We start from the raw sequence: 15,727 nt of genomic DNA, 5'->3' as shown, positions 1-15,727 counted from the left end.
GCTCAAGCTTGCAGGTGTGGTGGATGGGCAGGCTTGATGTTGAACCTTCATTTCACTCAGTTTTCCTATAGTAAAGTGGATAGAAAGCAAGCGCTACATTTCCCAGACTTTCATGCATCTAGAGTTATGGAGATGATTTAGTTTCAGCCAAGCAGATGCACCCACAGAAGGTAGAAGTGAGATGGAGAAAGTGATTTTTCTGAGGCAGTGATGAGAGATCCCAGTGTCCAGACATGATGTTCTTAAGTGGTAAGAGGAATGGTACAAAGCATCTAACTTGGAGAGGACTGTAGTAGGGATGGTAAAAACTGTAGAGAACCAGTAGTTGTGTGGCTTCCTTATCACGGAACTCTCCTGATCCTCACACCATGCTGGGGTACTTTGGGACTGAGTGGTTTCCTGATCTTAGAAGAGCAGCAGCTGTCTAGGTTGCATGGTTCTGTAGTATGGCACTTGGAGTCATTCCTCAAAGCTGTCAGTTCTCAAGTGTTCCATGCTCAGATTAATATTTTAAGAAAAAGTCTTTTCTTGCTTAAACTAATTAGAATAACTGTTCTCTGCACTTTACTGGACCATAATACATTAGACCATAACACATTAGGTAACAGTGATGGTTCTGAGAAGATGATAAGGACATCGTCAAGAAAAGTAAAGAATCTAAGATTTTATTCTACTTGCAAACTACAAGTTAGCCTGCCACAGTTTTGTGGTTCCTGGTAAGACTTCTGGATCAGAGCGAAATGACTGTATACTAACAGTAGAGCAAGCAGCACGAGCTTCATGTTCTTGTCGGTTCCTGTAGTCCCCCAAGTCTCACTGGGGCAATGAAGAGTGGCTCAGGTGGGTGCTTGGGCATACAGTGGGTTTGCATCATCACAGCTGAGGAACCCCAAGCTTAGGGTACCTGAATCTTTTATAACGAGTTTAAGCAAATCTAGTCAACTTTGGCACTGGAGGGAGCGTTATCTTTATTATACTGGGCAGTAGATACACCTGCCCTCTTCTTGAGGGAGACATAACATCTTCCAAGACTGTTCATTATACAAATCTTCTTGGAAAAGAGTCCAGGAGAAAGGCTGTCACAGCCTTTGCTCACAGATAGAAGAAATGCAAGAGATCCAAGGAAAATTGTTTCCCAACAGACGTTAGTCAACATTTCATTTCAACTGCAGCCATTCTTCTTTTAGAGTACAAACCAGGTTTTATCTTTTAAAAATTCACTTTAATCTAATCATGGAATTCAACAAACATTTGTAGAGTCAGAAATTAATTTATAGCATGGTTTCTATTCATTTCAGGCATGAGAAAACACCATAGCAGTCATTATTAAAGGTATCCATCCATAAATTACTTTTATTTCTCATTAAATGAGCACAGAGTCATTAGCATATTAATAACAGATATGTTTATTATTACATATCCATCAGTGCGGCTTTCAATACCACTTGAAACATGCATATCATCCTAGAGACGAATCAGTTTTCCAGTGCTTCTTATTTGATACACATTACTGCAAAAGCCATTATAAATTACTGAGGAGGTATTTGGTTAAAAAAATAAACAATAAATCATACTGCCCGTATGAATCAACTCTTGTCATTGAACAAGAGTTTAACAGTATTTATCTGGTAATTCCTATGTTAACTGGAAAACATCATAGATGTATTGCCATAATTTTCTTTTTTATTGGTGCAGCCTTCTACATGTTTTGCAGTTTTATAAAGTCATTCATCATGTTAGCAGGTAGTTTGATGCAAAGATTGTATTCAATTTATGAAAGTCCAACAAACTTCTAAATATTTAAAATTAAACCAATTATCAATGAAAAACCCACTGACATAATTTTTTGAAAATGTTTTTTGAAACTTCTATATTTAGTCACGGCAGTAAAATAATTCTCTCAAATTAAGGCACTAAAAGCTCAATGCAACGCCCATTGAAGTGTTCTAAGAATAATTTACATTTCAAACAGTGCATACATTTCTTATATGTTTGTTAACTTAATGTCTTTATCATTTAAAACCAAAAAGAAATACATTATACAATTACAGAAATGATGTACCCCACAAAATGCTTTTAAACTTGGTTCTTTTGTACAGTTAGTTCCTAATGTTTCTAGTAGTAGAATAACTCAATATGGCTTGGCAAAAATGCATAGATTAAATGTAATTTTTTTTGCCTTCTCCCATCCCCCAATCTACAAACTTGCTGAAACACATACAGTATTTTGTAAAGCATAATGTAAGATATTTATTCTCCATCAAGTCCACCATGGGCAATCAACAGTAAGGCTTTTAAATTCTACAGTGAGGGCACTGAAGTCAAGTGATGTCACTGCTTTCTTAAAATAGTTTTGTATAGTCTTGCAAGAGCACAAAAACTGAAGTCATTTAAAAAAATTTCAGTTGTCTCATTTTGAGATATTTTCTTTACTCCTTCCATGAGCTGATCTTGATAGCGATGGCCATTCCACTTAAAAGTGAAAGTCCCTTCCTCTCACTCATATGAGGAAACTGTGTTCTATCATGATTGACAGGCATTTTCTTAGAAATTCAAAAAGGCAGCACCTTTTTAAAAAAAATATATCTAGCTAAGCTTTCCCCCAATTGTACTTGCATTACATAGTAATAATTAATCTAATCTACCTGTAGGCAAACCCACCATTAAAAAAACAAACAAAAAAAACAAAAACCCTTGGTGTGCTTTTGTGCCAAAGCAAGGACAGAATAACAGCAATCTTAACCCTGAAGCCTGTGATGTGATATTGTGTCAAAGGAAGAGCCTGTCAGCTCTGCATGGTTAAAGAAGCCTGGTTTATCAGGTAGCATCCCACACGATTCCATAAGGCGCTAGGTCACATGGTTAACTGCTGGAGGGGGAAAAAAAGAAAAAACTCTAATTTAACAAATGTTCAGTTGGAGGGAAAGGTAAATCCTATTATCTTTATATCTAATAATTAACACAAAAAATTGAAGAGTAAGAAAATGAAAAAATACACTTAGCATTATCTCCTTTTTGTTTCTACTCTATTTCAACCATATCTTTTTTATATACTTGTAGCTATAATAATCTAATTTTAAATAATTTTAGATCCAACTTTTATCCCGTACAGGAGTGGGTGGATATAAGATTCTACAGAAATAAGTCATGAGGTAGGCAATAATACACTGGAGTAGTATGGCAGCTAAAAAATACAGAAGGAAAAATGAATATGAGTTTTCTAAGAATTAGACTTGGTTATTGACAACAGGGAATGAAGAAATGGGATGAACGAAAGATGGTCTTAAGACTGCCTGGAAGACTTGGGTGACATTAGCAGAGAGGCAAATAAGTAACAGATCTTTCTATAGGAATTACACTCTAAGGAAAGTTGGTATCTGGTACAGGAGAAAACACATAGGAATGAGATGAAAATGGGTCCCAATCCTTACTATGCCACTAGTTACCTGTGTGATCTTTTATAAGTTGCTTAATTCCTTTAAGCCTCATTTATTCATGTCAAAATGAGAACTTAATATCATAACCTCTCTTCAAGAAAGGGTTTAATTATGTCCTATAATTTTTTTATAGCATATAAATATTTTTGAAAAAAATTCCACCAAAACCAGGTAACCCCTCCCTCAAAAGGATACTTAACTGGGAAGTTTATTTGTAACACCATAGTCACTGATAATAGCAAATAATTTTAATTAAAAAAAACGATACCAACATAGTTAAAAATGAAAGATGAGCAAAGTTTTATATTAATCTATTTGCATTAAAAAGAGGTAAACGACATGTTTTTTAAAACATCAAGGACTAAATATGTGCCATGTATACCAACCAATAACAAAATTTGACATGGAACTAAATACTTATATTTATAAATATTATTAACTTCTAACAGGAATCAGTTGAACTAATTAATTTGTAAAGTCATTTCAAGTGATATGTAAATATCTAGCTTCAAATGATGCCCTCTATGGGGAAAGGAACAATCGGATTTTGAATTTTAATAGATATTACTTAATCCTTTCTATTTTAAATAGGTGTTATTTAATTATTTTCACATTGTTACAAAGGTTAACATTTCAATCCTTACCTAGTTTTTCCAGATGTATTTTTGACCACTTTCCGGAAAGACTGATTTGCAGTGGATCTTGTAGAAACTGTTCGAGGGGACGCACGAACAAAACCAGATGGTGGATTCTTAGGTATCTTCTTTACTAAATGAGTTACCCATTTTTTTTGTTCATCCTGAGAACATGCTAACAACAGCATATCCCTTGCTGATGTTACATCATAACTTACTATGTTAAGAAAAAAAAAAAGAGTACTATTAAATTCATACATTATCGAAAAAAGCCCTATATGCATAATTTTATAAGTTCTTAAAATTTTAACAGATTTACTATGCTTAATTAAGCTTGGATAACCTCCCTTTCTCCTTAATTTAATTAAAGCTGAAAATTTAAAACAAGACATTAGTCATAAAGTAATAAGAAAAATAAAGTAAAATCAGAAATACAAAAAAAAATGCAGAAGTGGAAATAAATGTATTTTTGGAATATAAATTTCTTATCTTAAAATAGCTATAACCTGTACTATTTCCCTCAAACTACCTTTGCTAAACTAGAAGACATTTTATCTGTAATACAGCATGCTGGTCCAGGCAGTGAGAACCAGATAAAAAGAAAACAAGTAGGAAATAAAAACCCAAGGGGGAATAGAGTGGAACTCACCTATAACTCTTCTCTCCGATTTAGAATAATTTCTCAGTGGTACTTTTTAATTTTCTTTTAACAAGGGGGTGATTCTCTTCAAAAACATTATGTTCAAAGCTAAATCTCTAACTGTAAAACGATAGCTGTATGTTGCTCCACTAGTGTCAAAATATTACCTCCTCTGACCTCTTTTCAACTTGGTACAGAAAATGCTACACTTGTGAAAGTTACTGGGACTTAACTAATTTGTTGTAAGTTGTAAAACTTTTTACGCCTTACCTTTACATGGAGAAATTAAGTCCTCTTTCTTATCTAAGTGATCTCTGTGGCACTTAACATGGCATCTTCGACATTCTAGGGCAGGGGGTGGCTTAAAAACATGCCAGAGAGGTTTGGCACAGGCCTCACAGTTGGCAGGAAAGTGGTAAAGTGTAGGAATGAACTCATGCCCTTTGTGATTTTGAAAATTAGTTTTTTCAGCTTGTTGTACAGGTTCCATCTCTACATCTTTTCTACATTCACCTTCATTTGCATATAGTATCTACATTCAGGAATGGTAAAAAGATAATAAAGATTAGTATCTGTACATACAAATTACAAATGTATAAAAGTATTGGTGTATATCTATTTACTTCACAAAATATAGTTAATACTTAGGTAAAAGATATTTGAAATTATAATTTCTGATTTTTACCTGGAATATTTTTGGAATTTCTTCAGTTTCAGCTCTATACACATCTCCTTGGGTTACCGGTCGAACATGAAACAATTTACTAAAATGAAAATAAATATGATATAGACCATTATAAAAACTCATTTACAGTAAAAGGCAGACATTTCTTTCAAGATAAATTAGTCATTAGAGAAATGAAATTAAAATCACAATATATATCACTGTATACCGATCAGATATCTAAAACTAAAAATACTAATAAATCAAATGCTGATAAGGATGCAGAGAAACTAGATCACTGATACAACTGTAAATGTAAAATTGCAGAGCCATCCTGGAAAACTAAACTATGCTTATCATACATGACCCAGCAATTGTACTCCTGGGTCTTTATTCCAGAGAACTGAAAATATACCTATGTGAAAACCTGTACATAAATGTTCATAGCATCTTTATTCATAATAGTGCCAAACTGGAAACCCAAATGAACTGTTAAAACTGTGGTATACAAACCATGAAATACTACTCAACAATTAAAAGAAACAAACTAAGACTTGGATAGATCTCAGAGGAATTACACAGAGTGAAAGAAGCCAATCCCAAAGTTTACATAACATTTGATTCTGTTTATATAACATCCTTACAATGACAAAATTATAGAGTTGAAGAACAGATTAGTGGTTGTCAAGAATTAGGGAAAGGTGGAGAGACGGCGCTTCCTGTGGCTATAAAAGGGGAGCATAAAGAATATCTGTGATGGAACTGTCCTGTATTCTGACTGTGGTGATCATATGTAAAAATCTATACATGTGATAAGGGCATACAGATTGAGAGGACAGAAGTAAAACTAAAAGAAAACATAGAGTACCTTCAACAACCTTTGGGCAGGCAAAAATTTCTTGAACAGACTAAAAAAAGGCAGTAATTCTTTTTTAAAAAATGATAAACTAGTCTCTGTTAAAAGATACCATAAAGAAAAATGAATAGGCAAGCCACAAACTGGGAAATATCTGCATTACATATTTCTGACACTGGATTTGTATGCAGAATATATACAGAACTTTCATAAACCAATCTTAAAAAGATAAGCAATCCAATTAAAAAATGGGCAAAAAACTTGGAGACACTTAAGACATAGATAAGAAAAGATATACAAATGGCCAATAAACACATGAAACGATTCCTGGCATCATCAGTCATGAGGAAAATGCAAATTAAAACAAGATAGCAATTCATATGCATTAGAACAGCAAAAATCAAAGACTGACAACACCAAAAGTTGGAGCAACTGAAACTCAGATTGGATGTGGAACAACTGAAACTCATATTACTGGTGAGTATACAATTGTATAACCATTTTTGAAAACTATTTGGCAGATTTTTTTAAAGATTAAATACAGATTTACTCTATGACCGAGGACACAACTCCTAGATATATATTCACCCATGAGAAATGAAAACTTAAGTCCAAAAAGGAATGTTCATAGCAGTATTATTTATAATAGCTCTAAACTGGAAGCAACCCATTGTTCATCAACAGAAGAATGGATGAACAAATTGAGATATATTCATTCAATGGAATATTACTCAGCAAAAACAGAAAAAAAGAAAAAAACCCAGACAACTGATACACAGCAAAACACTATGCTACGTGAAAAAAGTCAGGCACATAAAAGGTACACACTGTATAATTCCATTTGTATGAAGTCCTAGAACAGGCAAAACTAATCTCAGTGATAGAATTCAGATTTTTTTTTCTGAGAAGGCAAAAGTGAGCTTTCTCAGGTGATGGAAATGTTTTTTTAAATTCTGTCTTGGGTAGTGATTATATGGATGTTTACAAATGTCAAAAGTCACTGAACAGAATACTTAAGATGCATGCATTTTATTGCATGAAAATTATACCTCAATAAAAAGGTAAAACAACAACCTCTCATCAATCTAAAAAGTAACTTAGTTGAAAGATGATGTCTCTCATTTTAGTATTTATGTATTATTTTGTTTAAGTGATCACTTAAGTTTTCATAACTAGTACTTTAATAAAACAGGAAATACAATATCAGTATTCTATGGTACTTGCTCAATTCTTTATACATTCTAACTACAAATGGCTCCACAAATATTTAATCCCAAAGGAATGGCAATACTTCAAGTTTATATTTTTCTTGAATAGCACTCACCACACTTCATTTTGAATTTATATTTTATTGCATATTTTTTACCCTTTCTACTACTAGTCTGTAAGCTCTTTAAATATGGAACTGTTTTAATTATCTTTATACAATCTACAGCACCTATTGTAAAGGCAGCATGCTTTAAAAATAGTTTTAGGTGCCGGCCCGGTGGCTCAGGCGGTTACAGCTCCATGCTCCTAACTCTGAAGGCTGCCGGTTCAATTCCCACATGGGCCAGTGGGCTCTCAACCACAAGGTTGCCAGTTCAATCCCTCGAGTCCCGCAAGGGATGGTGGGCTCCGCCCCCTGCAACTAAGATTGAACATGCATCTTGAGCTGAGCTGCCGCTGAGCTCCTGGATGGCTCAGTTGGTTGGAGAGCATCCTCTCAACCACAAGGTTGCTGGTTCGACTCCCGCAAGGGATGGTGGGCTGCGCCCCCTGCATCTAGCAACGGCAACTTGACCTGGAGCTGAGCTGCGCCCTCCACAACTAAGACTGAAAGGACAACACATTGACTTGGAAAAAAGTCCTGGAAGTACACACTGTTCCCCAATAAAGTTTTGTACCCCTTCGCCAATAAAAAATATTAAAAAAAAAGTTTTAGAATGAATACAAGGAAAAAACCCTAAGATTACAGGAATTTTTGACCAATTATTAAGAAAGTAGAGACACTTATATTTCCTTTTAAAAAATGACCCCATAATCACGTTTTAAGATGCTCTCTAAACTTAAAAGCAATAAACACTTGAAATAAAAAAATTGTATTTAGAATATATGAATCAGGCATGCAAAATTTTCCCTCACATTTTGATAAAGATTTAATATAATCAATGTACAAAATTCCATTTCATTTCTAAACACTAACACTGAAATTTCAGAAAAAAGATTTAAAAAAGAACACAGCTGCTTTTGCAATTGCAACAAAAAAAATAAAATACCTATGAATAAACTTAACAAAGGATGTGAAGGACCCACACACTGAAAACTACAAGGCATTATTAAAAGAAACTGAAGAAGACACAAAGAAATGGAAAGATATTCCAATGTTCATGGATTGGAAGAATTGAGATAGTTAAAACGGCCATGTTACCCAAAGTAATATGCAGATTTAATGTAATCCCCATCAAAATCCCAATGGCATTTTAAAAAAAGAAATAGAACAAAAAATCATCAGATTTATATGTAACCACAGACCCGTAATACCCAAAGCAATCCTGAGGGAAAAAAAAAAGTCTGGAGGTTTCACACTCCCTGACTTCAAACTATACTACAAAGCGACAATAATCAAAACAGTATGGTATTGGCAGAGAAACAGACACACAGACCAATGCAACAGACGAAAATCCAGAAATAAACCCACATATAAATGGGCAAATAATTTTCAATAAAGGACAAAAACATATAATGGAGAAAAGAAAGCTGGGAAAATTGGAAAGCCACACGTGAAAGAATGATACTAGACTGCTATTTGTCACCATATACAAAAATTAACTCAAAATGGGTCAAGAACCAATGGAAGACCTGAAACAATAATATGCATATTTGACCTCAAAGGCAAGGGAAGTAAAAGCAAAAATAAATTAATGAATGGGATTACATCAAACTAAAAAGCTTCTGCACAGCAAAAGAAACCATCAACAAAACAAAGAGGCAACCATGGAAGAAGATATTTGCAAACAACACTTCCAATAGGGGCTAATATCCAAAATATACCAAGAACTCATACAATCTAACAACAAAAAACAAACAATCCAATTAAAAAAATGTGCAGAAGACCTGGACACCTCTCCCAAGAAGACAAACCGCCAACAAATATATGAAATGATGTTCAACTTCACCAGCCATTAGGGAAATGCAAATCAAAACCACAATGAGATACCACCTCACACCTGTTAGAATAGCTATTATCAACAAGACAAGTAATAATACATGTTAGAGAGGCTGTGCAGGAAAAGGAATCCTCATACACTGCTGGTGGGAATGTAAATTAGTACAGCCACTATGGAAAACCATATGGAAGTTCCTCAAAAAAACAAAAATAGAATGACCATATAACCCAGTAATCCCTCTTCTGGGTATCTACCCGAAAAATTTGAAAACATTTATCTGTAAAGATATATATACCCCTATGTTCATTGCAGCATTTTTTTACGGTGGCCAAGACATGGAAATAACTCAAGTGTCCTTTGATAGATGATTGGATAAAGAAGATGTGTAACATACATATTAATGGCATATTACTCAGCCACAAGAAAAGATGAAATACTGCCATTTGCAACAACATGGATAAATCCTGAGACTATCATGCTAAGAGAAATAAATCAGAAGGAAAAAGTCAAGAACCATACTTCACTCATACCGTGTTTCCCCCAAAATAAGACCTACCCCGAAAATAAGCCCTAGCATGATTTTTCAGGATGACATCCCCTGAACATAAGCCCTAATGCATCTTTTGGAGCAAATCTTAATACAAGACTTAGTCTTATTTTTGGGGAAACATGGTATGTGGGATATAAAACTGAAAGCAACAAACGAACAAGACAAATAAAAACTCATAGATACAAAGTAAAGTGATTAACAGAGGTTGAGGGGGGGAGGAGGGAGGTAGAAGAAGGTAAAGAGGGCCAAATATATGATGACAGGAGATATGACTCTGGGTGGTGAAGACACAATGTAATATATAGATGATGTATTACAGAATTGTACAGTTGAAATCTATACAATTTTATTAACCAATGTTATCCCAATAAACTTAATCTTAAAAAGCAAGTTAGATTTAATGTAAGTTATTATTTGAGAAAAAGAGTAAATAACGTAACGTTGTTTAAACGGAATATGAACTAAATTCTAAGTCTAAAAATTATTATCATAAGTTAACAATTCAATCAAAGGCAACTTACTCTATGTCTAATACCATGGATGGATTGGATTGCTCCTTATCTTGTTCATCGTTATAAAACAAAATTTTTTTGCTGCTTACCACAACATACTGAAATGAAAAAAAAAAGGGAAAGAAGTATAAGAGCAACATTAACTTGGTTTAAAGTAACAAGCATATTTTGCCATTTATATCTAGATTATAATGTATTAACATAAAATTGATTCTAGGAATGGTTAAAACAAGTTGTATGCTTTGAAAGTAAATATATAATATTTATAATAAAACTAGAAAAAATGAGGCGTATGATACCTGTTTCTTCCAGCCATATCGTTTGATATTTCCTCTATTTGGTATCGAAAGCCAACCTTCAATTCTTGACTCTAGGAAAAAAAGAATATACAGTATTCAGTCTTAAATTGTAACAAAAGGAAAAGCTATTACAAGTTGACTGACAGCATGCAGCCAGCAACAGGCACTTGAACAAAGCTAAATGAATAAGTACTATAATTTGCTCTTCCATGCTTCAATCACACAAATCAACTTTAATGGCCATACAAATATTGCAGAAAAAAAATCCAAGCCACTTTTCCCATAAAATTAACATTTAGTACTCAATTATAAAAGTATGAAGTAACAACAATACCCTTAAGAGCCAGGCAAGACTGGAATGGACTGCAGCTTAAATGGGATATGATACAAAAGACTTTAAATATCATTTAACATTCATATAAAAATACTTAGCAAAAAAAAAAATTATGCAGCAAGTAGAACAAATCAGAGCCATGATTTACACAAGAGCAAGCAAAAGTACAGAAGTGTCCTATTACTCACAGAAGATAAGAATAGAAGATAAATAAATAAGGAATGCAGGCAGAATCAACTAGATATAAAGAATAAGAGAAAAGCATTTTATTTGTTTTCTCAGTACAATATTCTGATAAACATTTTGGTAAAACACCCATAAAAATTTCAATGAAACTGTCCAAATTTAGTTGGTGGAGTGCTTAATTCTAGTGTTAAGTCCAATTACAATTCTTATCAAACTAAAGAGGTGTAAAGCCTTTTAACTTTGCGTTACCAGAATTTAATAAACAGTAAAATAACACAGAATTCAGTTGGTCAACCATTGATACTTTAACCAGTTTGTACATACCAGAAATTCCTTGACTAATTTGACTGATCAAGGCATTTTATAGTAATTATTACTACTGTTTAAATGTAATTAATGTTTATTAGAAATATTCAGGGGGAAAAGATGATTCCATTAGAAATGGTTATTTTGTATCAGGTTAGAGATAGAACATTTAATTGTTTTCTATATTTAGTTTATATTTGAAACATAAAGAATGGAAAAGTAAGCAACTTTCAAGTACAATGTTATAATGTGACAGATTATACTATGGCTCAAATCATAATCTGATCAGTATATACCCATATATTGTATTTCACATAACCTAAAAGCTGTAAAACAGCTCAGTCTTACAGTAAAAATAACAGTAATAACATTTACTGAACATTTATCATTTGCCAAGTGTTTTACTAGTAGTATGTCATATATAAACTATATATAATCCCATGAATATAAAATATTCTCAGGAATAGGACAGGTTCGGTTCAACTATCATCTTCCATTTACAAATGCAGAGACTGAGGCTTAGCCAGGGGAACTGACTTGCCTAAGGGCACTCTATCAGATAAAGTGTCAAAGCTCTAGGGTTCGCCCAGGTCTAATTTCTGAGTTTATGTTCCTAGAGCATGATGCTGTTCTGTCCTGTAACAAGCTTTGCAGTTAATTGCATTGCAGGTCATGTTCTTCTAGTTCCAACTTCTTCCGTATACTTAATGTCTTTTGATTTTGTTATTTATTCCCTTTCATCTAAATTGCAGTAGTTAGAGTGGAGGAAATAATGAGAAACTTCACTCAGAATGGTCCCCCTTTTCTCCCAGCTTTTTTCTTAGTTGCTGTCATTTGTTTTATTCATTATTATTTTGTTTTCTTAGGTAGTTCCTTAGTAAGTTTTGAGAGTGCAGAGACCATATCCTAACACTTTTTTTATATACCTCATTACATCCAACACACAGAGTAGGTACTTGATAAATATTTGATTATTTTACAACTCTGTTTTTTTCAATTAGTCAATTAAAGTCATCCTCTGTAAATAATGATTATAATTAAAGAACCAAAGGGCAGTTTAATATTAAATAACTTGTAGAAGGCTGGTGATCATTCACAAATATTCTCTTACAAAAGCAAAAAAGTTATTGCTAGGAAAAAATTCCCTCTAGTGTGCCAAAAATTGCACCTCTTACTCCTAAGTAAATAGAATATCAGTAAATCCTATTGAAAATAAAATATGTGGAAGCCATTGAAATCTTGACATTTATAAAAAATTGTATGTGCCAAAATACCCCTTCCCTCAATTATTTCTCTATGAGAATAAATGCCAAAAGTATTTAAGCTTTCTGGATCTAGGTTTGGATTAACCTGCCAGTTTTTAAAATATATTTTCAATGAATTGTTACATATATGACTTTATCTGTCATTTTAATGTGCCGAAACTTCATTGATCAAAAGCATTTTATGAATCAAATGAGCCCAATTTTATATTTGCTGTAATTTAAATTAAATGAAGAAATTTGGAACTCAAAAAAAGGTGTTGAGGATATCTGGTTTTTCTCAACTTAAAACAATAATGTTATGGGAGAGAATTTTAGTTTTCTTTCTTGGTGAATTCTCTTCAGAGAAACAGCTGAACTAAGTTCAATGATAAAAAAAAATACACACTAGTTTCTCCTCTGTTTCCTTTACCTACTCCTCTTGTAGATGCAAGTTAACTTACCAGTTCTTTTTATATAAAGATGTCCTTTAAAAACATGACCACTTGTGACCCAAGTGGCATTCTGGAAGTAAAATGCAGTAAATTCCATCTTTTACATCAGAAACACAGAAATCAGCTTCTCCAGATAAATAAATGCTGAAAACTTCTAAGTCTAGTTATCATCAATAATATGCTACAGAAGTACAAAAACGTGGCTCCATGTTTTCTATATTTATGGAGCAATTTTAACTTACAAAAAGAATTAGATGTGTATTACTGTAATACCAGCAATTAAATCCTTTACTCAAGAGATAGAAAGGCTATACGTAAATCAATTTATAAGCCAATTTAAACATTAAAGCTAACCTCTGAAGACTACCGAAGTTTACCTGGATATACCACATACTACTTAAGAAACAAAGCTCGACAACCATTTCAAAATATTTTAATTATATTCAGAAGTGATATAAAAAAAAATGAAACCAATCAATGCTTAAGAATTCAGATGCACAGATTATCTCCAAATCATGGATTAGATTTGGGCAAAGTTAGAAACTCTCATATACTCAAATACTTGGAAACACATCAAGAAAGCACCATTTAAAGGTTTAAATTGCACAGCCTGAGATCACGCTAGATGAAAAGAGAATGATGCAGATAATCCATCAGATAATGAATATTATGGAATATTGATACCAAGTGTTTTTCTTAATGCTTCATGACATTTTTAGGTCACTAGTTAGAAAAGAGGAAGAACAAGTGACAGTTACTACTATTACATTAGTCTTTTTGTCATCTAGGCAATAGGCAAACCCTAACACTAAGGGTAATCTTTATATTTACAGTGTGCTAAGCTACAACCTGCACCAAAATCAAAAGGAAGATAAAGACATAAAAGAATTAAGAGAGGGGTGGCCGGATCATTCAGTTGCTTAGAGCGCTAGCTCTCAACAAACTTGCCGGTTCAATTCCCACAGGGGATGGTGGGCTGCACCCCCTGCAACTAAAGATTGAAAACAGCAACTGGACTTGGAGCTGAGCTGCGCCCTCCACAACTAGATTGAAGGACAACTACTTGGAGCTGATGGGCCCTGGAGAAACACACTGTTCCCAACATTCCCCAAATAAAAAAAAAAAGAATTAAGAGAATGAACATGATTTTTAAAAACTTTAAAGGGTTATAAGTCAGAGAAGGAGTAACAATTTTTTGTAAGCTTTTCAGCATTGGAAACTTAGAGGAGAGATTTAATCTAGTTAATGACAAGCTGTCCACTGAGAAGATTATTGAGGGCGAGCGCTAGATACATAGAAGATAGTTAAATGAGAATTTTTATATTATATGAAATCTACCCAACTACTTAAAAAAACAATGTCATTGAACTAAAAATATGATCCATATTTCAAAAGGCCTTTAACAGTTGAATAAACATTTTTTATTTAAAGTCCTCCCTTTTTTAGTCTATAGTTTAAATTCATTTTCTAAAGTAAGTAAAATTAATCATTAGTCATCAACTTTGAAAAATCTTTCAGATAACTGAATGGTATATAACTTTTTCAAATTAAGAATAAAAGTTCTTTAATAATTCTTCCTATATATGACTGCCAACCTTACTGTATTTGCAAGGGACCCTTTTTAAGCATCTAGTAAATGGTGGGTTTAATACAGATTTTCAATTTACTAGCAAAACATCTGACACAGAGAGAGATAAAATAACATTGATAAAAATTATCCATTAATTTCTCCCTCCAATATGAAAATCAAGGGTACAACACTGTAGAGATCTTCACAAGTTTTAAGACCGAGAATATAGTAATAGAGAGAGATCTTGTTTCCTTTTATAGCAATGGAAAATGGCCACCAGTACTTTTTATTTTTCCCCTCACTTAGTTTGTACTTTGAAAACCTTAAAAACAAAATCTCTGAACATACACAGCTATTTTAAGTAATATACTCAGAATGGAGCCAGTAGAAACATTTTAAAATCTCTTTGCTGATGACTCACAAGTGGATTAGATCAGGATTCTGAAGTCCAAATGGGTTCCTAACTTAAGTCTGCCAGTCAAACCATCTGATGATCTTTTGAGTGTAGCCTTTGTGAATAAGCCAGGATGGAAGATAAAACTCATCACCTTCCTTCTTTTTAGAAGTCCCTCAAACTCATCTTTCAATTCAAATCTCCTAAATAGCATTCACCAACAATAGATCAGTCTCTGAAACGTTTAACCTAATACAAAGAAAACCAAGGCAAACCTTCAGAAAGATGTTCAAACTATTGCTGAAGCTAGAGATTCCTATTAAATCTAAAGTTGATTCTCTGATAAGAATATGCACTTACAAGTTTATTAAGAGGCAGGAGTTTTTAGCGAAAACAGAAGAAATTCCTTGAGTACTGGAATAGAACTAGTTATTGCCTGCCCTATCCTTCCTATATATCTGATTTTGAGGTCTCAAAGCTACAAAGAATGAGGACAGAC

The 15,727-nt window shown here is 33.3% G+C and overlaps 1 protein-coding gene across 5 annotated transcripts in view; it reads right to left on the bottom strand.

The window, feature by feature from the left end:
* Nucleotides 1-645: 645 nt before the first annotated feature.
* The window catches only part of ROCK1 (Rho associated coiled-coil containing protein kinase 1), a 149,219-nt gene continuing 134,137 nt past the window's right edge, over nt 646-15,727 (bottom strand). For 2 of the 5 annotated variants that reach the window (XM_081078777.1, XM_081078779.1), the window contains 6 exons: nt 10,743-10,813; nt 10,453-10,541; nt 5,398-5,476; nt 4,983-5,244; nt 4,082-4,289; nt 651-2,869 (listed from right to left, as the gene is read on the bottom strand). In XM_081078777.1, the coding sequence (XP_080934903.1) occupies nt 2,863-2,869; nt 4,082-4,289; nt 4,983-5,244; nt 5,398-5,476; nt 10,453-10,541; nt 10,743-10,813 (716 nt within the window). In that variant the 3' untranslated portion in view covers nt 651-2,862. Of the gene's footprint in view, nt 2,870-4,081; nt 4,290-4,982; nt 5,245-5,397; nt 5,477-10,452; nt 10,542-10,742; nt 10,814-11,076; nt 11,112-11,264; nt 11,314-15,727 lie in introns of all 5 variants that reach the window. The other 3 variants (XR_013995286.1, XR_013995287.1, XM_081078778.1) reach the window with 3 other exon arrangements.

Source organism: Rhinolophus hipposideros (genome assembly GCF_964194185.1).
Source record: "Rhinolophus hipposideros genome assembly, chromosome: 17".
In the NCBI taxonomy this organism is placed as follows: domain Eukaryota; kingdom Metazoa; phylum Chordata; class Mammalia; order Chiroptera; family Rhinolophidae; genus Rhinolophus; species Rhinolophus hipposideros.
Note: the sequence above shows the minus strand (reverse complement) of the source record. Positions and strands in the feature narration are given on the sequence as shown.